This window comes from Ascidiella aspersa, chromosome 8 (genome assembly GCF_963924565.1).
Source record: "Ascidiella aspersa chromosome 8, kaAscAspe10.2, whole genome shotgun sequence".
In the NCBI taxonomy this organism is placed as follows: Eukaryota; Metazoa; Chordata; class Ascidiacea; order Phlebobranchia; family Ascidiidae; genus Ascidiella; species Ascidiella aspersa.
Genome location: NC_139454.1, coordinates 2,683,656 through 2,706,334, shown reverse-complemented (window position 1 = coordinate 2,706,334; position 22,679 = coordinate 2,683,656). Strand labels below are relative to the sequence as shown.

General features: G+C 36.9%; 2 protein-coding genes across 2 annotated transcripts; both read right to left on the bottom strand.

Moving 5' to 3' along the window:
- Positions 1–1,571: 1,571 nt before the first annotated feature.
- LOC146134861 (phenylalanine--tRNA ligase beta subunit-like) lies at positions 1,572–8,192 on the bottom strand. The gene is made up of 8 exons (XM_083395029.1): positions 7,943–8,192; positions 7,242–7,461; positions 6,177–6,661; positions 5,907–6,002; positions 5,132–5,474; positions 4,123–4,305; positions 3,344–3,471; positions 1,572–2,635 (listed from the first exon to the last, which is right to left on the bottom strand). The coding sequence occupies exons 1-8, from the start codon at positions 8,152–8,154 to the stop codon at positions 2,503–2,505; spliced, it is 1,800 nt and encodes a 599-aa protein (XP_083251155.1). The 5' UTR covers positions 8,155–8,192; the 3' UTR covers positions 1,572–2,502.
- A 2,013-nt stretch (positions 8,193–10,205) lies between these two features.
- On the bottom strand, positions 10,206–21,294 carry LOC146134860 (uncharacterized). Its single transcript, XM_083395318.1, has 8 exons — positions 20,155–21,294; positions 19,420–19,655; positions 18,297–18,569; positions 17,076–17,187; positions 13,892–14,036; positions 12,069–12,200; positions 10,876–11,014; positions 10,206–10,421 (listed from the first exon to the last, which is right to left on the bottom strand). The coding sequence occupies exons 1-8, from the start codon at positions 20,564–20,566 to the stop codon at positions 10,257–10,259; spliced, it is 1,614 nt and encodes a 537-aa protein (XP_083251444.1). The 5' UTR covers positions 20,567–21,294; the 3' UTR covers positions 10,206–10,256.
- Between the last annotated feature and the right edge of the window lie 1,385 nt (positions 21,295–22,679).

Below are 22,679 nucleotides of genomic sequence, written 5' to 3'. Positions count from 1 at the left end.
AAATTGAAAGTAATTAGAAAAAACGGAAACGGTCTACAATCCTGACACATTGTTAAAAAATTACAAAAGCACACACAATATTTGGGTTAGGGTGTCGGTTAGTGTTGGGGTGAGTCAAGTATTATTATTTAATAATATTGCTTAACCTACCCAAATCCAAACGCTAACATAATGTTTGTTGTGGTAGGATTCTAGACCGGCGCCGCAAGTTTTACCCTTTTGTTTCTTAAAACTCAAATGTTAATTAGCGAATTAAAAGTGTAACTTTTGCTTTCGGAGTTTTTTGTCAATTGTTCAAGCTAATTATGTTTTAGTTAGAAATGGGATATTCATCTAGTCAATAAAGTAGTTTAAATCGACATATAATCACTAACAGGCAAAAGCGTTAAAGAGTAATTCGGTCAAATAGCCCATAGGCACTTCCTAGGGCTACTTATCCGCCTAACCAAGTAATTTAAATAGATTTTTGCAAAAAATTATGGAAATTATGCAAAACTCACAAAATTAAATTTAATATTAGGTACCACCACTGAAACTTAAACACAAACCCCAACAATAACCCAAATCAATAAATAATCACCTATTGGTGCAAGCTTAAAAGAGCGATCAGGTCAAATAGCCACTTTCATTATTTTATTCAAGAAGTTTAAATCAATTTAAAGAAACAGATCCCGCGTACATTCTAACCATGGAAACGTACGAAATTAACCGAATGTAGCAGCGCCGCGAGTGGAAATAAGTGTAAACAAAGCATGTTTTTCCACTTTACTTACATCGAAATACAATTAATGGGAAGAAACTATGATTAAACGTGACTCTTTAGCAAACAGAAAGGCATTTTATCTTTGCAGGAAAAATTTTATGACAAATAAAAAAATGATTTGCCCTAATTGTTATCATAGAAATCCAACAAATTTATTTTTTTTTTGTTTACGATTTTGCAATTTAAACAACCAAAACGAAATTCCCTGGACATCTACTTTCTTCTCAACTTTGGAATAACAACTAAAAGTTATTTTCAATTGGTAAATAATAGGTGATTTTATGTGCTTTGATTAGGTACGTTATTTTATTGTGGGTTGCAAATTTTGATAAAAAAGTACTTACCGGTAGCTATTTACTGTAGTACCAAAAGAGTTAAACCGAATAATAAGTTAAGTAGGCCTTTCGAGGATTCAATCTTTATCTCCCACACCGACCCCATACTGGGAACTTCCCACCGGTCAGTTCCCATTATAGCAATAGCAGCAAGGTTCTTCACGAAACACAAAATAATCTGCTATCGGCGGCCTACATTCTAATCGCCGCACGCCCGGTTTAAGCAGTGTATTTCTCCCTATATCTTTCTTTCTGTCGTCTGCCTCAGCGGTATATATAGGCCTACATAAATCAGTGCCTTCTCACTATGTTGAAAATGAATTAGGAGTTATTCGAAACGTTGTATGGGCGTTAATATTCCTATTATGTCTTACTACAACCTCTCTAACCATTAAGCTCCAAAACAAAATAATCCGTTTTTAAAATACATATGACCAGTTGTGTCCAAACCTGGCCCAACCAAATCAGTAAAGTACTCCGCGAAAGTTTATTTCAATTAATTGAGCGCAAATGGCGAAAATTACGCAACAGCATAGCTGGCCGTAGGCTACTGCGCTCATGGAAACGACAAGTTTCCCAGCTTACCGTGAAATGACTTTAAATTCGTAAAGAACACAAGACATAATGACATGGAACGTGCAAACAGCAGATCAGTACATTTTCCAAGGTACACCAACACCGCTTACAAAATCTACTATACGACGTTTGTACAACCAAACAACGTCTAAGCCTGTGATTAAAATTGTATAGGGGTAACTTTAATATTGATACGACAAGCTATCTTTAAACGTGGACACAAAGCAGCGTCCTTTTTAAATCTGCGGTAAGCAAATATTTTTGACAGGGAAAACAGAAAATGCCTTTGGATAGTTATGTCAAAAATGAGATGTGAAGAATGAAATACAAATAATATGAAGTGTGATTCAATTTAAAAGAAAGCTGCATTCATTCTTGTTTTAACAAGCTGGTAGCAATAGGTATAACTGGTCAAGCCTTTCAAGTCTAAATTTATTGAGCAAAATATTCTAATCAAGAAAAAAACGTAAAGGCTTATTTATGCTTAAAATGTTTAGTGAAAAATAGGCCGGGCCGCAGTTTGCCCAGATCTGCTTAAAATGGATAAAAATGTTAAAGTTTATTGGAATGCAAATTAATCGGTCATTCTGTTGATGTTTATTCATTAATTGATACCTGGCCACAAAGTCATTATTTATAAAAGGGTAATTTGGACAATAGGTGCTTCTGAAGGGCTTATGGGACGAAACAGGTTACAAACCACGCCACCTATGTGTCTCTGTTACACAAGTTACATCTGACAAAAATTGACATTAAATATATAGTTTTTCATTCACGCCCCAACTAGTGCATTTTCGCTATGAATATAAATAGGGCCACTGGATGTGATTATTGATAGAATTTTTCCAGGTTGACCTCCAAGGCGGCAGCCGGGCAGGCAAGGTCAAAGTTGGAAATCACTTCCGGGTGCAGAACGCCCAGTTTTCCCACACTCTCGCCGCGGTAAATGATTTCGGCACACCTGGAGTAAAAGGTTTAAAATTGAAACTACAAGTAGATTAAGTCAATTGCTTAGTGTATACTAAAATTAACAGACCATTAAAGTATTTTTTTAAAAGGCTGTTTCTCGCGATATTTTAAATAAAAAATCAAACAGTTAACCGAGTACTAAACTAGTTAATGGACAAACTTTTTTCACCCTAAAATAAGGAATATCTGTACAAGTTACGTAATAAAAAATATGGCATAGTGTTGCCCCTCACATACAATTTTATGAAAACAAAATTCGAAGAAATTTAAACACTTTTCGACAAAAAAATGGTAAGTTTTTAAACACCAAAAATGGGCTGCTCGATGTTTTTTAAATAAAATCCGAGAACAAAACAGTATTAATGTCAAGGTAAAAACAATTAAAAATATATTTTTAATGTTTTTTTAAGGCACTCTATAAACACATAACTTAATCTGGACACAGGACCTCAATACGTAAATTAACTCAAAGACAGACGAGAATTTTGGAAATACGTGGGTTTTTTCAAAGGCTTTTTTTTAATGTAAATCAATTTAGAGTTATTCAAAGACATTTTGAAAAAAAACATAGGGTTTCTCAAAGACTTCAATACGTAAAAAAATTCAAAGACATTCAAAGATACTTTAAATACTTTATGGCAATCTTGTTCTAAAAAAATCTACAAATTGTGTTCTGATTAAGAAGATCTGAGAGACTTACCTTCCTGGAAAGTAGGACGGGTCTTCAGTCGCCCTGATGTAGTAGCCATCCTTCCTCAGTGTTGGGTCTACCGAGGCGTATTTCACCTCAAGAACTTGCATGAGTCGATCAAGTAAACCGTGGATCACCTGCCAATGTGAAGGATATAAGGATTAGGAGTGCAACAAATCATGAAGGTTTTTTTCAACCTTGTGCACAGTGGCTATGTGCTGTTTCAATCTCGTTCATTGTGGCTTTGTAGTGAAATACCTACTAGTAAGGGTGCCGCAAAATATTTATAATTTCGGTAAGGACGCCGCAAGACAAAAAGGGCAGGCTAGAAAAACTGCTAGCCTGCAGTGAAGTTCGAACTAAAGACCTCCGACCATACCGGGACCGTCGCTTTACCAACTGACCTATATATATAGGCTCAGAGAGGAGCGAGTCGAGAAACAACCATACGTCAATGCTTGCTCAATCTGTTAGCACCAGCAACTTTATATTGAAGGGGACCTACAGTACCGTATCATGTGAAAGACATACACACACACACATATGTGTGTTAACAACTGGAGTCTAGCCCTTCTGAAGCTGCTTTTTAACCAAATATTACGGCTTACGTATCCAAAGTACACCAAAAGCCATCGCAGACTAACGGAATCTGTCAATCAATAATACAAGCAGGGCAGGCTAGAAAACCCTGCTTGGATTCAGAAGTGCTAGATCACAGTTTTGAACACATATGTGACATGAGTGTACTGCGTATCTTCCATTGCAACACGAATATATTAAACAATGACCTCAAACCCGGGTGTTTTATTGTAGTTGACAGCTGCCAGTCTCCGTTCGTTTCTTGATCCTGTTTCGACCGATGAATCCTTGAGAACAACCTCCTGGATTTCAAACACCTGCATGGGTAGAGGCATTTTGCGGTTGGAAGCAACTGTTTTGAGTAGACCAGGTACCAGGGTGGTTCGAACAACCTGAAGTAAAAAAATCAAATTATAGGATTTAAAGAATTGTATAAAATTGGGGGGGGGGTGCAGATTAAGAGCTCAAATACCCTATAACAGGCGTCGGCAACCTACGACACGCCACTGGAAATCATCCGGCCTGCAGTCTCTTTTTAAACTTGACACAAGGTCATGCCTCATATTTTTTAACTATTTTACCCTTACGAAGAGGCAAAACATTTTTAGGCGAGTCTTTTAATACCAAAGGGCCGTGCGCATAAAACTATAATTGGAAATTATTCGTAGTCTCGAAAAGGAAAGTGTCTCTATTTAATCTATACAACATTGTATAATATTTTCTCTGATGTATTGAGTCTTTTATGATAATCATATAAAAACAGTATAATAAATATGTGCATATTTATTTTGTGTGTATGTAGTGCGTCATGTCGTCTTGTAAATTAAAAGGTTTGCCAATTTAACCACACAAACGCATTTTTTGCTTGGCAGTTGCTACTTTTTTAGTATAACTTAGGCCTATTTTTTTTAATTGTATAACACATTTAGGTCCGACCCTGATTAAGAGTGTTAAAAGCCGCACTTTACTATAACAAAATTGTTACTGGAAATTTATTACAGCCCACCAAGAACGTGCTATGTTTTGTTTGGCCAAGCTTGATGATTCCTGCTCAATAAACAACATTTTGACCAATTATTTATCATCCATTTAAAGAACTACTGGCTGATACTCAATGTACATATTTACATAAAGATCATAGAGCCTTACCTTCCGGGAAAAACCTCAATTTATCCAGATTAAAACATCAATTATCTGAAACAGAAGACCAACACAAACCTGAAATTCCTGAGTGGCGGGATTCGCGATCTTGACAGCCGTTCTCTCCCTCTCCCCTTCAGGCCTCCTCATCTTCTTGCAAATGTCATCAACGGAACAAAGCGAGAAAGTGAGCGCCTCCGTGAACCCAGCAGCTGCCATCTCCACCCGCAAACGTTCGGAGATTTTCATGGATAGCTGCTGTCCCCCGATGGTGACGGAGCGGGGCAGGGTGAATTCGATGTTGTTGAAACCATAGGCGATCGCGCAGTCTTCGACGATGTCGCAGGCGTGGATCACGTCGGACCGAGTTGGTGGGATTGTGACAAGGATTTCGCCATTATCTTTGTCAGTCACTTCCGATCTGACAAGACAAATTTAAATTCACTGGTTTTGTATGAAAATGGAAGACTGGAAGTTTGTGTCAAGTTAAGAAATGAGTCTTTAAATCTATATTTTTCTTGAACGTAATAAGAATAATATAACAAATTTTCAAAACGATTTTGGCAAACATTTAGCAAAAGGCTGCATCAGCAATCCGCATTTAGCCTATAGTGCAGTAAATCTATTTTTCCCCCGTAAAGTTATAACTATGGGGATTTATTTTTGACATAAAGTAAGAAAATTTTTAACCAATAATTTTTTTTTGTGACAAAAATTTCAGTCAAAAAATAATTGCCCTAGTTATAATCCTAAAATAAAAAAATACCTTTTTTCATGAAACACCGCTGAAAAAACTAAATAATAGCAAGTTTACCCTTTTTGAATTCATTTTGTTTTACAAATCGAAACTGACCTCAGACACATTTTAGTAAGAAGATTAGCGATCTCATCAGCTGGCAAATCGATGCCAATTTTCTTGTTTAAATGGTCAGCTCTCACTGTTTCAGACCTGGAAACAGGAAAAAGATTTTTGAACAAAACAGATTTTTATAAAGTTAAAAAACATTAGCAAAAAACCTCAAACAACAATTAGCAAAAAATTCTCAAAAACTACTGCTTGTAAATATTGTAATATTAAAGAAAATCTTGTTAAAAAAAAAAACTTTCCACAAATGAAAGGTACCTGTATTTCAACTGCGGCGTTTCCATCGAATTTCCGTCGTAGTGCTCGATATCCATAGGTTCAATTGTGAAGGGTTCCTGACAGTAGCAGGAAAACATTGTTGTGATTGTGTCGAGCGTTGTTTGGGCTTTTGTCAAATCAGTGGCTGTGATTTCTATGAGAACATTTCTTGTTGTCAGCTTTATTTTGCTGTGGTCGCCGTTAATGATGGGTGGCATCGACAAAACGACACCGTTCTTGTCGTAAATCACCGGGTAGACAGGACTGTCCCGAATAATTGGCAGGTAGAAGCGCAAATGGGAGTCCTTGGCAAAGAGCTCCATAAGTTGGGATGCATTGTGCTCCTTTTCTTGGTTCAAAGCGACAAAGCTAATGTCTTCCGGGGACTTAGCATCATAGGTGAAAGGCCCTTCGATTGTGTCCAAGTCGTGCGACCCGATAGAAACTAGACTTCGCTTGCGGCCAATGTTATGGTGGAGTTTATCCTAAAAAAATACAGAGGTAGAAATATATACAGTGAAGACGACAGTCTATGCAATGTGCAATATTGTATACAGAAAAATATACAAGTAAAAAAATTATAAGCGTTCCCAGTAAGTGCTAAAACATGGTGCCAAATATTATATAAATAAATAAAATAATATGTACTGTTGGTGATTATAATTGATTACCCTTAATTTCCAATGTTATAATAATTTTAATACCATGTTTATATATAATTATAATTTATATATAGTTATACAGTGATGATTGATAAACACTATCTGAACCACATACAGTGATGAACACTATCTATGCAATGCACAACATTGAATTTATATAAAGAAATAAAAAAAATTAAAGCATGACCACTCATGACCATTAAGTGCTGAAACATGGTGCCAAACATTATATATATAGCTATTTATGTTTTAAAACATTATTTCCAAAGTATAAAGGATTTTTATATATTGACCGTTCAGTGATTGCCCCAGTTTCCAATGTTAAAATAGTTATAATACCATGCTTATATATAACTGAGCATAAATATCAAATAAAACACACAACCTTCAAAAATGCATTTACCTGCAAATCAATGAAGCTTTCATAAATTTCTTTGTTGAAAGTCACATTCCGTAGAACGGCAGCCACACAAAACGGACGTATAAGCTTAGTGGGCTCCTTGATGATCATCTTTAACTTATTTCCACTCTGTGGTGCCACTTTGTGGTAATTTGGAGCAGGTGATTTTCTCAGGAATACATTGAACGCTTGCACCATACCCTCAATGCACAGCAGATCATATCTAGAAAGTTGAAAGTTGTTAAAAATTGAATGTTAGATGACAGCGAGAGAACTTCGGGTAAAGTTTATCAGAACTTTTTTGTTTTGATTTTAGGATTCTTACAATTTTGATTTTACAAGATTTTTTGGATTTTCTACATAATATTTTAGCAAAAATATAAAAAGCAATTACTTTTGATAAAATAAACATATTTGTTCCATTTCAGGTGCTTGGGCAATAACTCACGTCATTATAAGCGTACAAATAAAGTTTTATTAGATATTATGGAGTTTATATTAATATTGATAATTGTGAATAAAACCAATGTATTGTGTTACAAAGTGAATAAAAATTGTTTTCAGCTTCTTTGAAAAACCAGACATTAAAGTGATTGTCTATAATGACAGGATTTTATTTTGGTTGATAAATAACAGAAAACAAAAATCTTTAACTTTTTTAATTGCCAGATACCTAGTATATCTTTAGTGAATAATAGTTGTACCTATTAGCAGGAATGTCGATTTTGTAAATCACTTCATCTGATGCATTTACAGCCTTAGATTCTCCCTGCTCTTTTAGAATTTGTTCTTTTTCTGACGTAACTTCATCAAGCTCGATTCCATATTCGAAGCACAACTCGTCAAATTCCTCTTCGGTGTAGGTACGACCCAGAGCTCGGAAAAGTTGATCTCTATTTACACCAACTGTGGGCATTTTGTCACACACAAAATGAACCTATTTTTCTAGTCGAAACAAAGCCTCTGTCTGAAAAGGAAACACAAAATGAGTTTTAAATACAAAAAAGAAAGAACGGGTATGTGGTGCTGTCTGGAAAGTATGGAAGATCTCAACAAGATCTTGCGGGTGCCAGGGTTAAAAAAACTGGGGTGACTGGGTGCAACTAATGTCAAAAGTGAACCCCACCACTATATTACACGAAGAAAAAAAACATGCATATTAATTTTATGGAGGTGCAGACCTACTCTGTTGAAAAATAAATCCCAGGTGCACTTGCCATACTTTCCATGTGCTACGGGGTTAGATTGATTTCCCAGATTCACATTGCTTTTATGATTTATCCCTAATTCATTTAAATTATTTTGTTAGACTGATAAATTGCTTCGAGAAGTGCTTATGGGCTATTTATTTCACACCCTCAAGTCCAATTTTTTTGGTAGTTATACGCCCTAGACCCAGTCTGCATTCTGTGGGAGCTTTATACAATCAGATTCGTTTAGCTAAGCCAATTTGGGTGCTGGTCTAGAATCCTACCACATTTGGTTAGGGTGCAGCGTGCGGTTTAGCTTTTAAGTTTGGGTTGGTTAAGTATTAATATTATATTTATTCTCCTATTTATATCTTCCTTGCAAGTCTATTTTTGACAACTCATTTCATTCTTTTAAATAAGTGGAAGATTTCTCAAGTACATTTGCATTGTGACGTAAAATTATGACGTCATCTCTAAAAATTCTTCCCTAAATTCTTTAGGTGTCCGCGATAAAAAAAGTTTAAGAACCTGGTCTGAATGTTAAGAGCTAAGCCATGGAAATTTAAACAGAAAAAAAGTAAAATCTTACAATATTATTCGAAATACTACGTAACATGATGCAATGGCAAAAAAGGGACTTTCCCAACCTTGCCACATGCTTGTTTTACCACTGATTGAAAATTGTGTTGAGCAAATAGGAACTTTTAGCAGATAGATCTTCAACACTAAACGTTTGAACAACTAGAAATATTTATTGAAGCATTTTAGTAAAGCTCCAAATACTTTACCCACGTATTTTTGTTTTGTTTTTGCTAAAAATTACTGCAATTTTTAGTCTTATTATAAGGCTTCTATGATCCATTTCATGTACAACTATAGATGTCAACCCGCAGCGTTTGCGGTCGCTTGCGCGGTTTGACCAACTAAGCGCACAGCGGCGCGTAAATAAAGCTAGAAGTTTTGTCGCGCCGTGGCGCATACCGCGTGCGGAATGTTAAAGTTTTATTTTTAGGTAATTGAAAAGAAATAGCAAGCAGTTTACACAAGGATGTTTCATCACTAAAAAGTAAGCTGTTGTCCGTTCTTTTATGTTTGAACTATCTTTCTAGGGGCTTGTAGTGTTATTTTAAGTGTTGGAATATATTGCTTATAGTGCTCAAATTTTGCGGTGCAGCGCAGCTTAAAATTTTAAAAATAATTTGCGGTGCAGCGCAGCTTGCGAACAACTTTAATAAAGTCCCGTGCGGGCAGCGAACACAAATTTTATTTTACACCATCTCTAATGTACACTGCACAAGTGGTTCTCAACTTTTTGAGCTTATGGACAGCTAAAATTTCAAAACAAATTTAGCGAACCGGTGGACCTTCAAAAATCAACATCAACTGAAATTCTAATTACGATAAAAGTCTGCAGCTTAAAACCAAAGAATGGAAACACAATTTAATGAGCAATTTGCTGCTTTTTTCATACGTCTTATGCGCCCATTTTGGATGTTTTTTTTTACATACAATTGTTCTTAAAGAGTAAGACTTTAACGAGTTGCCTACTTTTTAACAGTTGGGCACCACACTTGCACTTGCTGCATTGTGACGTACGTTAAATTCCAAAGTAGACCCATAACTCTATGTTACGTCACAATGCTGCAAATTACGAAACTGGCGAAAGTCTAAATTGATGGACAAGCCTTCAACTTCTTGCATTTTGCTATTGAGATATAAAATTGTAATATATTTAGCGGACCGGCTGAGAACCACTGCACTCTACACAACAATACATAAACACAAAATGAAGTTTATGCATTTTTTGTAATTTACGCGAAAAACAGCACTATACATCGTCAGCCTGGACCAAGCACTGTCCACCAGGTCTCTCGAACACATTCAAGCATTGGTTGTGTTTTGGGTTTTCAAGTGATCCAATAAACGCATCAACGTCATACGACCAGTTGTCCAGATAGAAAAAGTGATAGCATCTACCCCCCTGTGCAAGGATCTGAAAAAAAAATCGGTCCACTGTCAACCGGTAAGGTATAGCGACTGTATATAGCCTTCCTCATACTTAGTCTTTACTCTCTCAAGTGTATGCCTAGGCATATTTAAGTCACTATTATTAAATTAGGCTACTTAACTTGAGTACCTAGTCTTTTGTGAAAAATTACTCGGCATGACTCTAGTATTTTGGACAAGTCAAATCATTTGGGTTAAAATTAAGTGTTTTAAAATCATTTTTTTAATATTGGGTTATTTATCACTATTTTTTCACCTTGAAAAATCATTTTCGATGTTTCTTTTTTGTCGTGTTTCATGTAAGTAAATGCTCATAATCGAAAAAATGAACAATTTTAATAAGTTAATGTCTGTTTTTATGTCAATGACTTGACTGGTAGACTACTTGGGTCGTTTTAAAAGTAGGCCTACTCGTTATAACAAAATTTCCGTTTTCAAACCTTCAATATGTTTTTGCACTTCTCCCTGAGTCCAATACCGATCACGTAAACGTGGATTCCGTTGTCCGCCAAGAAGTTGGACTTTTCTTGGATCACCTGCACCACTGTCTGTCCCGGCGGGGTGGCACAGTTGGCACAACTGAAAAAAACGACATGGTTGTTAAACATCAGCGGTACGACATATCAGATGCCGCTACATAGCCCAAACCTAGTGTTATATATCATCTGTAAAATTGTAGCTGATTGTAAAGGCCAGTTCGATTGTAAATATGATTTTCTATCTTTATGATTAGGCTATTTACTTTCAAGCGGGCAATTCAATTTTATTTTTTAAGTCTACGCGCTCTTAATATTGTACAGGTTACGGATTGACACAGTGGCTTTCATTTAACTCACACCTGGTATCTTATCTATCAGTTCGGTTAAAGCCTCTTTTTTAATAAATAAGGCAGAGTCGATGTATTCGAAGATAAGTATTATAGGCTACAACAAACCCATGTTTTGGCGAAACAATTCCAGCACTACATTACGATGGCAAAGTCGCCGCTCAGTCGCAGTCTATCATTGTTTGGTAAAAGTCAGCCGGAACGTTAGGTGATTTTTGCAGGTAGGCCGTGTAGGTAACAAAATGTTCTTTTTAACAGGCTATATCATGTTTTACCAGGCCATTCCGTTATCTCCTAGGTAGGCTTCAACAAAGATTTCAGTTTGATTTGTGCTCTACATCGAATGATAACCTCATGTTTCATTAGGTTACTATACTGGTTGGTGCTATTTTTTTAGGTTTTAGCACAGCATGTGCTTTTCAGACTGTAAAAGTAACAAGTCGTTCTAACCAAATAGTATTAACACAAATTCTTTGTTTCGAATGAGAGACTAAAAATTCCGTTGGACAAAGTAGTATTTTGGTGAAATTCGAATTAGATTAGAACTAGAATTAGAGCACACAAGCAATTTACAAATTAGATTAGAATAACAGAAAGGTCTATTGGGCCCATCACTGCCCCAGCCGTATAGCGCATCAATCTGTTTCTCGTTTAAATAAATTTCAGCTATAGAAAATAAACATTACTTACTGATATTTAAAAAAGCCGCATTTCGCTCTAATTCTTTGAATTGGGAAACTAGATATATCTATAGTTGCTCAAGTCTGGTTGGATAGCGTTAGAGAGTGCACCTTATACTCGACTTACCCGTCAGTGATCATAATAATATCTTGCTCAATCTTGTCCTGTCCTCTTCGTCCTCCTTTCGCCAACGAGGTGTTGTAAGCGTAGTCCAAAGCATTGCTTAAGCACGTTTTGCCGTGGGTGTATTTGTTGTAACTAAACAAAAAATTGTACTGTGCTTTAGCAGATGTTGACCTAGTAAACCAGCGGTTCTCAACCAGTGGGCCATGGCTCACTGGCAGGGCTGCGGAGTCGGTTAAAAAAAACGAGTCCGACTCCCGAGCCCGACTCCGGTCAAACGTGCGATTTTGTCGAGTCATGAGTCCGGCCCTGACTCTACAGCCTGTGTTCCCAATTTACGTAACTAAAACAACGTGGATATTCAGCAATCCACTTATAGGGGTGTCATATAACTTATCCACTCACAATACATGGTTGGTAAATATTGCACCATATGCTATTCTACCTTTACAATTTCCAGTTGGCGGCCATATCAGTTTAAAAATGTGATACCGCGCATGCGCATGTCGGACTCGGGACTCGGGTAGTTTTGCGTGGTCTTACTCGAGTCCGACTCCGACTCCGCAGCCCTGCTCACTGGTGGGCCATAAAAACATTTGAGGTGGGCCACAGATCAATTTAAAAAACTAGATTTAGTTTCATTTGTGTCACTATATTTAATTTTATAGGAATAATGCCTTGGGGAGGAATTAAAAAGGACTGTAAATTTATTGTTCGGCCGCAAGTATCTCACTTATGCACGGTTGAATAAATAATCTGTTTTGAGATATCTTTTGCTGTGTTTTGTTCTAAATCCATTTTACTTGTTTTTTTTTATAAAACTATTGGGCCACATAATTTTTTTGCAACGTAGATGGACCACGAAAGAAAAAAGGTTGAGAACCACTGAACCCTTCAACCTATGAGACAGTGATTCTCAACCTATGGGTCACGATGCAAAGTTGTGTCCCTGTTTGCCAACTGCAGTAGTTTTATATAGTTAGATATATTGAGATTGGTTCTGAGCAAGATATCTTTAAAATTTTGAGGGAATTACAAAGCCATACAAAGACATGGCTCATAATTATAACATTCAAATGTAGTTACACTCTTATTTGCAATTTGTGCACTTTAGGCTTATAAAAGTTCATTGAGGAAACTGGGTCGTCAACGTTGCCCTATTATATTGACGCTTAGTATTTAGGACGACGCGAAAAAAAGTCGAGAAACTATAAATGTAGTGGGCCCTCTTTTCTAAAATGTCATCTGATTCACGGTTAAAGTCACCTTAAAACGATATAGCAAGCAAATTGCTTTTTTGTGCAAAACTAGGATAAATAACCTAATTTCATTAAAAACAGTTAAAAAACATGGTATTTCAACCCAAGTCATTTGTCCAAAGACTTAAGTCACTTCATTTTGTCCAAAATCCTTAGGTCACGTCATTTGTCCAAAATCCTTAAGTCATGTCATTTGTCCAAAATCCTTAAGTTATGTCATTTGTCCAAAATCCTTAAGTCAAGTCATTTTGTCCAAAAGACTTAAGTCAAGTCATTTTGTCCAAAAGACTTAAGTCAAGTCATTTTGACCAAACGACTTAAGTTACGTCAAGTCATTTGAAAACAGTGACTTAAGTCAAATCACTGGCTTAAGTCATTACAACACTGGTGATACGTATGAAGTTTAAGACAGGGTTTTGTCACTTCATATCGACGTTTAGCATGAAAGTTGGGCAGCCATTGGTCTTCCCGTTGATTCAAATCCTAAGTTTTTAGGGGCCCTAAATTCAACTTACAACCTTTTTTTCAAAATCAACTAATTATTTTGGCCCCAAAATAACAACTTACATGACTTTCGAGGTGATATAATCAGCCAGCGCTTTGGGACTTCCGTAGAAGCGGTCCAGGTCGACGTGGAAATGAACTTGCGCGTCGAAGGACATTATCGCGATGCGCGTGTAGTCGTGCTGGTAGCGAATGTTGCCGCACAAAACTGAACCGAAAAAAGTTAAGAAATTTTTTTTTAGGTAAAATCTGTACAAATGTTGCTTGAATATGGTTCAACGCAGGGTTTAACCTTTATTTGGCTTCTGGGATCCCTAGGGCTACCATATTTTCAGCACCCAAAAAGAGGACATTTTTTTGGCCGGCAAGTAAAACGAAAGTAGAAATGTTTCGTTTAAGTCTAATGATGGTTTATAGTGATTTTCGGGATGTTTGATTGTTTTGGGATTCTTGGATTAGATTTCGATAGGAAATTTGGTGTTGCTGGCGACTCGGGCGCTATTTGTTGCGAGCGCGTTGGTTTTGCTGTTCACAGTTACGAAAAGATTAATAAGTGACGATTTGAAATCCTTCGTTTAAAGTGAATAATCACACACCTTTGCTTTATTTAAGGGCCTTTTTACGTGTGAGGTTCGGTTGCAATTTTTCTGGCGCAATGTTTGCAAAAACAATCAAGAAGGCAGGGCTGGTAAGGCAATTTGGTGGAAAACCTTTTTAAACCAGCAATTTAGCATGTTTCATGGCTACAGTAATTTTGGGGAAATAAATACAATGTCTAGCCTAAAAGTCTTGTTAAAAGTATGAGCAACTAACTCGCAATGCGAAAAAAGAGGACATTCGGGCATTTTTGAGCGTCCTCCGAGAATCATTTAATTTTCTTGAAAAAAAAGGACAAATCCTCCTAAAAAAAGTCATATGGTAGGGATCGCAATCTTAAGCGTAAGTATAATTGCGAAGCCTTGGCGGCCTAATTATTTTCATTGAACCCTGTAATCGAACAAAATCCACGATATTATTCTTATAAGTGCTAATTTAATCAATATAAGACATTTATCAGTAACAGTTTTAATAATTTTTTTAGTCAACTGTAGTAGTTGATCACATACTACACGTTTAGTACACATGTATGTCCCAAGTGTTCTTATTCGTGGGAAGTTAATTAATGTCTTTGTTTAGCTTTCGCAATTTTCTCAAGTATTATGAAAATATCAATAAATCGAACCCAATCAAAAAGCTGCAGTCGGTGATTCAACAAAATCAACAGTGACCCAATGTTAGGACCTAGGTTGACAAAACACTGGTTTAAGGGCTATTTAGTCTTTGTATTATTTCAATAGCAAGCTTCGTTTTATTCATATACTTGTGGTGCTCCCCTATTTGATTTTTTGGCATCAAATTTTTAACAGACTCCTGTTTAAATTAAAAAGGTCACAAATAAAAAAACTTACCAAACCGCCTTTTGTGCAACCAATCGGCCATTTTTCTACTAATTTAATCAAATGAAGCCATTTTTAATTTTTACTAATTTAATCAATATAAGCCATTTTTGTTTTTATTCTGGAGTCAACTGTAGTCGGCGACCCAACCAAATCAACTGGAACCCATTTTGGGTCGCGACCCAGGTCGACAAAATACTGGTTTAAGGTCTATTTAGTCTTTTCATCGTTTGATGCATATCCTTGTGGTGCACTTGTTTAATTTTGTGGCATGGAATTTTTAACAGACTAATTCTTAAATTGAAAAGGTCACGACAAAAAAAGTTACCAAACCGACTTGATTTCAACAAACTGGCCTTCGGACCTTATCGTTTTACGCTATCGTTAAATCCCCAAAAATGTGAAAATATTCGTCACGCTAAAACCGCGAAAGGCCCGTGGGCGCTACGGTTTTCTCAAATTAGTCGTGATTAAGATCGGGAAATTTCGCTCGACCCAATTTAGCCATTAAAGAAACGTGCTGGCGCTGCAATTTGTCCTGACCTCTTCAAATTAAGCGTTTCTGGCGAATTCCGCGGCTTTCAGTTTGATGCGATCTTCGCCCAAACATACACAAACAAAACATCGCACGAATGCTGTAAATTAATGTCCATTTCGGATTAGCGCTTTGTCGTACAATTATGACTCACAGCGGTTCGTTACATGGCGAATTTTAATTCGGTGATTTCCGAACGAAATGAAACGAGATTCGAATCGATTTTGGCTAATCCTTGTCGGATACGAGCTGCAGATTAACATTTCTGCCTCGTTTTATTGATGGTTTACCATTTCAAAAATCACAGTTCGTGACATTTTCGTGTCGCTGTTTGGATTATTTGCTGCTTTGCGCTAAGTTTCTTACGCAGTATAAGCATTAAAGCTAATTTTGGTGCATAATGGTTGGAAATTGTAGTTAGACGTGGTAAGAATATCAAAGCCTATACAAAAGTAAGTAGTATTTTAAATGTTTCGAATACCTGTTTATTTATTTTCAACATCATAATGAGTTATTTAAAACGTTTACAAAATGCTCCCTACTTCTATAAGGGTTTTGATATTCGTTATATGTCTAACTACAACCTCCAGCCATTATTAAGAATTACTTAAAAGGTTTACAAAATGCTTATTTGCTGTACGGGCTTTGATATTCTTGCTAGAGTTAGATTTAATATAAGCCGGTTAAAGTCAATACTGATGTGTCACGCTCCCAGTCCTGCAGAGAACAAAAAGTCATTGAAGGCCTTTAGTGCAACTGCTTAGCACTGTAGGATAAAGTTTATTTATGTAAAAGCCCTCCGATTTGTTGGCCAGCAGGAGATATATACTCCTAATTTAAAAAAAATTCAAATGATAAGTTTTTCATTTAATGGCTTTAACCAACATGTTTTAATAAACAACAAAATGTACCCTTGTGTCTATTTAAAAATTTTTATACCCCTGAACTCCATTTTTTTAGAGAGATTTATCACCAAATAGGTAAAATAAATACTGAGACTCATCTAGTCCCGAGTCGAACGCTGCGCAGTAGTAAGGTGCGACAACACATTGTAACTCGTAAAGGATCAGTAGTTCGGGGTTAAGTATTTTTCCTCTGCACGCATTATCGGTGTACTTTTTTTATGAATGCATTCGAATTAAGATGTAATTACGGTGCCTTTGCTGCTGAAATATATAGGCCCATATATCTTTTAAGATCATTTAATTGTGTCTGACCTGAATTGCTAGGTTTGCTAGAGTATTCTGCTGTTATGTACGACTTAATGCAAACTTACGCTTGACAATGGCCACAGCTAGTCTCTTCACTTTGTCGAATCTCTCCACTCCCACACTCCCACTCTCGTCCATCATGATGAGAAGGTCCCGTTTGATTTCGTTCAACGGCGTCTGAAAATCACCATCGAACGTTACACATATTAGCAGTGTTATAATGACAGAAGTCAGTGTTTTTCAACCGGGGTGCCGCGGCACCAGGGGCCACTTTTAACGCTCAAAGGTGTCTAGAGATATTTTCAATGGATTTAAATTTTTGATTTATTGGTAAGCTGTTTGATACAATTTTTTGTGTACGTTAAATGTGCCAATAATTAAAAAGTTTTTTCCAACCCGGTTGCACAGTTAATGTGATGTTTCAATTTAGTTTATTGTAACGTTACAGTTAATCACTTAGCAAAAATACAAGCAAGGGTGCCGCGAACTATTCATAATTTCTGTAGGATGCCGCAAGCCAAAAAAGGTTGCTAAACCCACTTAACTTAAGTAAGTATTTTGGACAACTACTTGACTTGGACTTAAGTTGTTTTGTCAAATAACATTTTTTAGTGTTTTTTAAAGTTTTGCACATTAAACATCTTTATTCCAGCACAATTATTTACTTAGACGTTTGTTTGACAAAATACACATTGATTAAACATTATGTTGTTTGAGCACCGAAAGAAGTACCAGTACAACCATTAGGAAATTGCTTACCAACAAACAAATATCAATTATAACTGGCCGCGTAATTGGGGCATCAATAAAAGGATACCTAACTAGGCCTCTACATCCGTTTCTAGCCGTTGTTGTTCGAATCCTAAGATTTAATAGATGATTCATAGAAAAAATGATCTTATTTACATATCTTTTTCTAGAACTTTGATGCTTATTAAATTTGATTTCCAATAAAGGTTTGTAGTCCCCTTGATTGAAAGCTGACATACGAGACGTCTCCAAAAAATGGAATACTGGCAATTTGATTGACTTTGTGCATTTTGTATTAAAAGAATACCTAACTATGATTACACATCCAATTTCTAGCTGTCTAGCACGTGAGATTGTTTAAATTTAAAAAAATTGAAAGGCGCTTACCATGCGTTTTTGGCCGCCTCTCTGAAAATAATTTAAGTATAAACATCTGCTACATACAACTGGTTGCAAATTAAAACACACACTAATAAACTTAAAACATAAACAACATACTTAATAGTTTTTTTGACAAAATAAAAAAAGGCGCTTACCATGCGTTTCTGTCGCGCCGCCGCACTGAAGTCGTATCTACCTCTGTTGCAGTTTCCCAACACCAGGTTTCGGCCGTTTCCCGGCTCGTAAACCTGGGTGCAGTTGGGAGTCGTGGGTGCAACGGTCTGGGGCTTCTTAGTCGTGCTTGGGGGCTCAGCTGTGGTCTGAGGGTCGCCCCCGAGGTTCAGGAAACGCGAGATGCTTGGGGGCGGACGGGGGCGGGGCGCTGGGGCCACGGGAATTCCCCCGAAGAACTGGTTGTGGCCAAACACCTGACGATAAAAAGGTGGAATTTAATTTTTAAATCGTAATCTAAGCCCAAACAGAAGTATGTAGCATTTTGAACGTTTCGAATATATCGTTATTCATATCACTGATGATGGCATGAGCATTTGTCGAAACGTTTGAGCAATAAAACATGTCGCTTTTTACGTCTATTTGGGCCGTTATTTTCACCATTAAACTTATGAACAGATCCGTATATAGTGTTCCAAAGAGATATTAAATTAAAATTCATTCAAAACGTTCAAAATGCTACCTACTTCTGTATTATAAGCTTTGATTTTGTTAGTACGTTTTACTACAACCTCCAACCATTATGCTCCATAATTTTTAAACATTTTTAGAAGAAATACCAGTATATTAATTAATTATTAGTGGACGATTCAGGAAATCTGTCAGATGCTGCGAGTTATTACACACAATTCACAGGTCATGTGTTTTCCCGAGGGCAACTTTAACTTCGGTGGGATGATCTTGGCAAGAAAGTTTGATGGAAAGTAACGAAACGGATTTTGCAAGTTTTTTAAGCGTCAACGGCGCTCGATTGTAAACGCACCATGAAATGAAAAGATTGATCCTTGGTGCAATTTCAAGTAAAATAAAAAATGTTTGTCTTTAAATATTATTTAAAAAACGACAAAACGACTTTAAACATTATTTTAAAAACATACCTAAACGCACATCGTATATTACACACACTAGGTAATAGATCACTGGTCAAATTTTTATCCAAGGCACCGGGTATGGAAGTACTTTTTAGGACATTTTGGATGGCGATACTTTTTGTCTAAAATATCGGATATCGGTATGGGAATAAAAACAAATATCAAACAGCCCTACCGGAAAAACAGGTGGAATTCCGATGACTGGCCCGCCGATTACAGGGGCTCCCCCTCCGGTTCCGGCTCCAGCGCTGGCCCCTGCGCCCCCAGGGTTCCCAGCCGGCCCCGGGTTCCCGACCTGGGGATTTTCCTGTCCCTGTGGTCTTGTCACTTTGGCCTTGGGTGCCGAAGGCGCCATGAAGTTGGCCGTGAAAAGATCACCGAGGATCGCTCCAACTTTACATCTTCTTTTTTCTGCGATCGAACGGATTTAAGACTTTTTGTTGTTTCCGAGAAAAATATATTCATTTAGACGTAGAATCAATATTAAGGTCTTCGATATTGATTATCGGGAACTATTGGAATACGGCTAAAGACTTTTTATTTGGTTTCGACAAAAACGGCTGAATATTATTTAATATAGACGTAGAATCATTATCAAGGCCTTTGATATTGATAATAATCGGAAATTATGATTGACTTAAGTCCAATGACTTGACTTAAGTCCTTGTTTTTAATTAGCTTGAATTGACTTAAGTCTTTTGCGCGGACGAATTTATCAGTTAACGTTTTAATTTTCTATCCAATTATGACTTGACTTGGACTTGACTCGTGTAACCGATAACTTGGACTGGAACTTAACTTGTTGTTTATTCAAAAAAACTTGACTTGGACTTAAGTTATTTTACCAATGACTTGACTGGGATTTTTTTTTAAATGACTTGTGTACACTGAATGTTAAACTATAACTTACTGGTCGGACAAAGGTAGAATTGAGATGCCGGTGCTCTTTTGAATTGGTATTTTGGCCCGTTTAAAGAACATTCAGTCCATTTGCCGTATCTGCAAAGCGACGAGCCAGTGGTGGTTGAAGCTGTAGTTGTCGCAGTGGTAGTGGTCTTCGTAGTAGTAGGCTTGGTAGTAAAGTAAGAAGGAGGGGTGGTGAAGTACCAGTAGGGTGAGTTTGAGGGTAATAAAGGGTTAAGGAACTGGCAGTACCAGGGTAGGTTAGGCGACGGGTTGTAGGGGTTGTAGTTATACGGGTATTGGTTGTTTGTCGGCTGTGCAGCGATTCTAAGGCAATTGTCATACATGCTTATGCCTTGTCCATTGATCTCGGAAGGCAGGCAGATCGAAAGCATAGCGGCTAAGAAAACCGCCTTCATTTTTGTACGAGTTTATCTTTAAGCGGCAGAAATCTATGTCGTTTTCTGGTGCTGTAAAATAGAACCGACGCGTTACAATTGTTCTTCCGGCAAAATTTTATCAAAGTGCCAACGAACCTTTTCAGGCAATCGTCTTGAGGGCAATATAATTGCAACTAAAGGCGAAAACATATGTGACGCGTTACGCTCACCAACATATCTCCAAGTCACGCTTTAGAAAACCGTTACGTACAACATAACATTGGAATACACAAAAACCACTCCCTACAACATATCATTCTGCTCAACTGAAACTATATTATGCCGAACAAAAAATTACCTTTTAGCATCAAAGTAATACCGAAATACTTCTGGTGCTGTAAAATAGGAATTGACGGGTTACGCCGTTGACGAAACGCATATATAATGGCACATTAAACCTTTAGAATGTTCCATGCTACCCTATAGCATTGTATACCGTGTGGGACGAAATTTATGAATGTGCACCGGAAAACTTTAGCTACAGTGAAATAGTGATTTTGGTGGAAAACAAGTCTTTTAGTCTCGATCAAATATCTAGGATGAACTCGAAACTTAAACCAGACAACCTTGAGCCTCTCCTGAAAAAAAAACTTTGAACAGCCACATAAAGCAAATCAAATAACACGAAAAAAAGCCAACTGTTAACTTATTTTCCTTTGATTTTTGAGAAAAATCGTCAACGAAATGTGCTCAAAGTTACAGTTAAGCTATTTTCCTACAAAAATTAACACCTTCGAGCGATGCATTTCACTGATCGCACAGACTACGACTTATAGTCAGCACGAACCTTTGAAATTCTTTATTTAAAATCAACGGTTCCATCACGGTATGCCGGGCGACGAGAAAAACATGTTTTTTTCGCGTTTTCTGCTTTTGCGAAACGCCAAGTTCGTTGTGGCCTATTTATCTTGCCCAGCCAGCCCGACTTATTTTAGCTGTGGCGCCGGGGGGCGCACTCGCATGCGCACTGCGGTCGCTGAAAGTCGCGTCCCGTGCGCAGTTCGCTGATACTTCAAATACGCCGAACATTTGTATACCACATTTTGCAAGCTTTGCAAAAACACCTGGCGAAGTTGGCGCGCAGAGATTGTTTTTGTGCAAAATCTCCTAAAGTTGTGACGTTACAGAGTTTACAACTTTTACACAATCCTTGTATTGTTTACACCTTTCCACCAAACATCATTTTTAGCGAAAAATAATAATATTCATTTTTATGAATATTAATATTCAGCAATCTTAATACCTAATTGTCGAGCTTTCTTGCTATTGTATTCTTTTTATTCATACTCCTCAAAAAGAGCCATCCCTTGTTGTCAATATCAATCAGGATATGCTTTTATTAAGCCATTAAAAATTCATAATACAAAAACTGTCACAATACGCACGGGGCGGGTTTGCCACAAGTGCTCAGCTCAAGGCATTCCAATGTCGCCACGAACGAGTTGTTTTGAAGTTATTACGTTGGCCCGAGTCATTCCCTATGTATACAAACGTCATGTCGCACTTATAATTAGCCATGAGACGCGTTTCACGTGTGGATCTTTTAAACACACCGAAAAACCTTTGGTTTTTTTTTATGTCTCAGTATATTAATATGCAAGAGGTACGTGCTACGGTTGTGCGTCAAATGTTTTATATATATGTTATATGTGGCCTAGCATTATGACAAATTAATTCCCAACTTTTCCACTCTTTCTGACAATTAGGTAAAACGTATTTAAACCTAACAACATTTTTTTATTGGACTTTGCAAGAATCAACATCAGTCAGCTTTTTGTAAGGTTTAAAAATTTGCAAAAAAAAGCAAAAAAAGCGTTGTAAATATATATATATATGTATATATATACAGAAAATAAACGTTAGACCTTACGAAATAACATAAAAAATATTACCACCAGCCGCATAAACGTATGCCCCCCAAAAAATCGCCTTTTGCCATAAAAATAATCAAACAACGTCAGAAAACGTCTTAGAAGACCATTACAGCCAACATAACAATGAAATACATAAAAAGAACTGCCGAAGTCTAAACGCGTAACCGACACCCGCTTTTGCACGATTTACAAGCCGCGATCTTAAAATCTGCGCTGGT

Coding starts and splice junctions, on each gene's coding strand:
- LOC146134861 (XM_083395029.1), bottom strand. CDS start 8,154: ATGCCCACAGTTGGTGTAAATAGAGATCAACTTTTCCGAGCTCTGGGT. Junction 5,475..5,906: donor CTTACTAAAATGTGTCTGAG/GTCAGTTTCGAT, acceptor TTGTCTTGTCAG/ATCGGAAGTGACTGACAAAG. Junction 2,636..3,343: donor CCGTCCTACTTTCCAGGAAG/GTAAGTCTCTCA, acceptor CTTTTACTCCAG/GTGTGCCGAAATCATTTACC.
- LOC146134860 (XM_083395318.1), bottom strand. CDS start 20,566: ATGAAGGCGGTTTTCTTAGCCGCTATGCTTTCGATCTGCCTGCCTTCC. Junction 17,188..18,296: donor CGGCGCGACAGAAACGCATG/GTAAGCGCCTTT, acceptor GGTGATTTTCAG/ACGCCGTTGAACGAAATCAA. Junction 10,422..10,875: donor AGTGCAAAAACATATTGAAG/GTTTGAAAACGG, acceptor TTTTTTTTTCAG/ATCCTTGCACAGGGGGGTAG.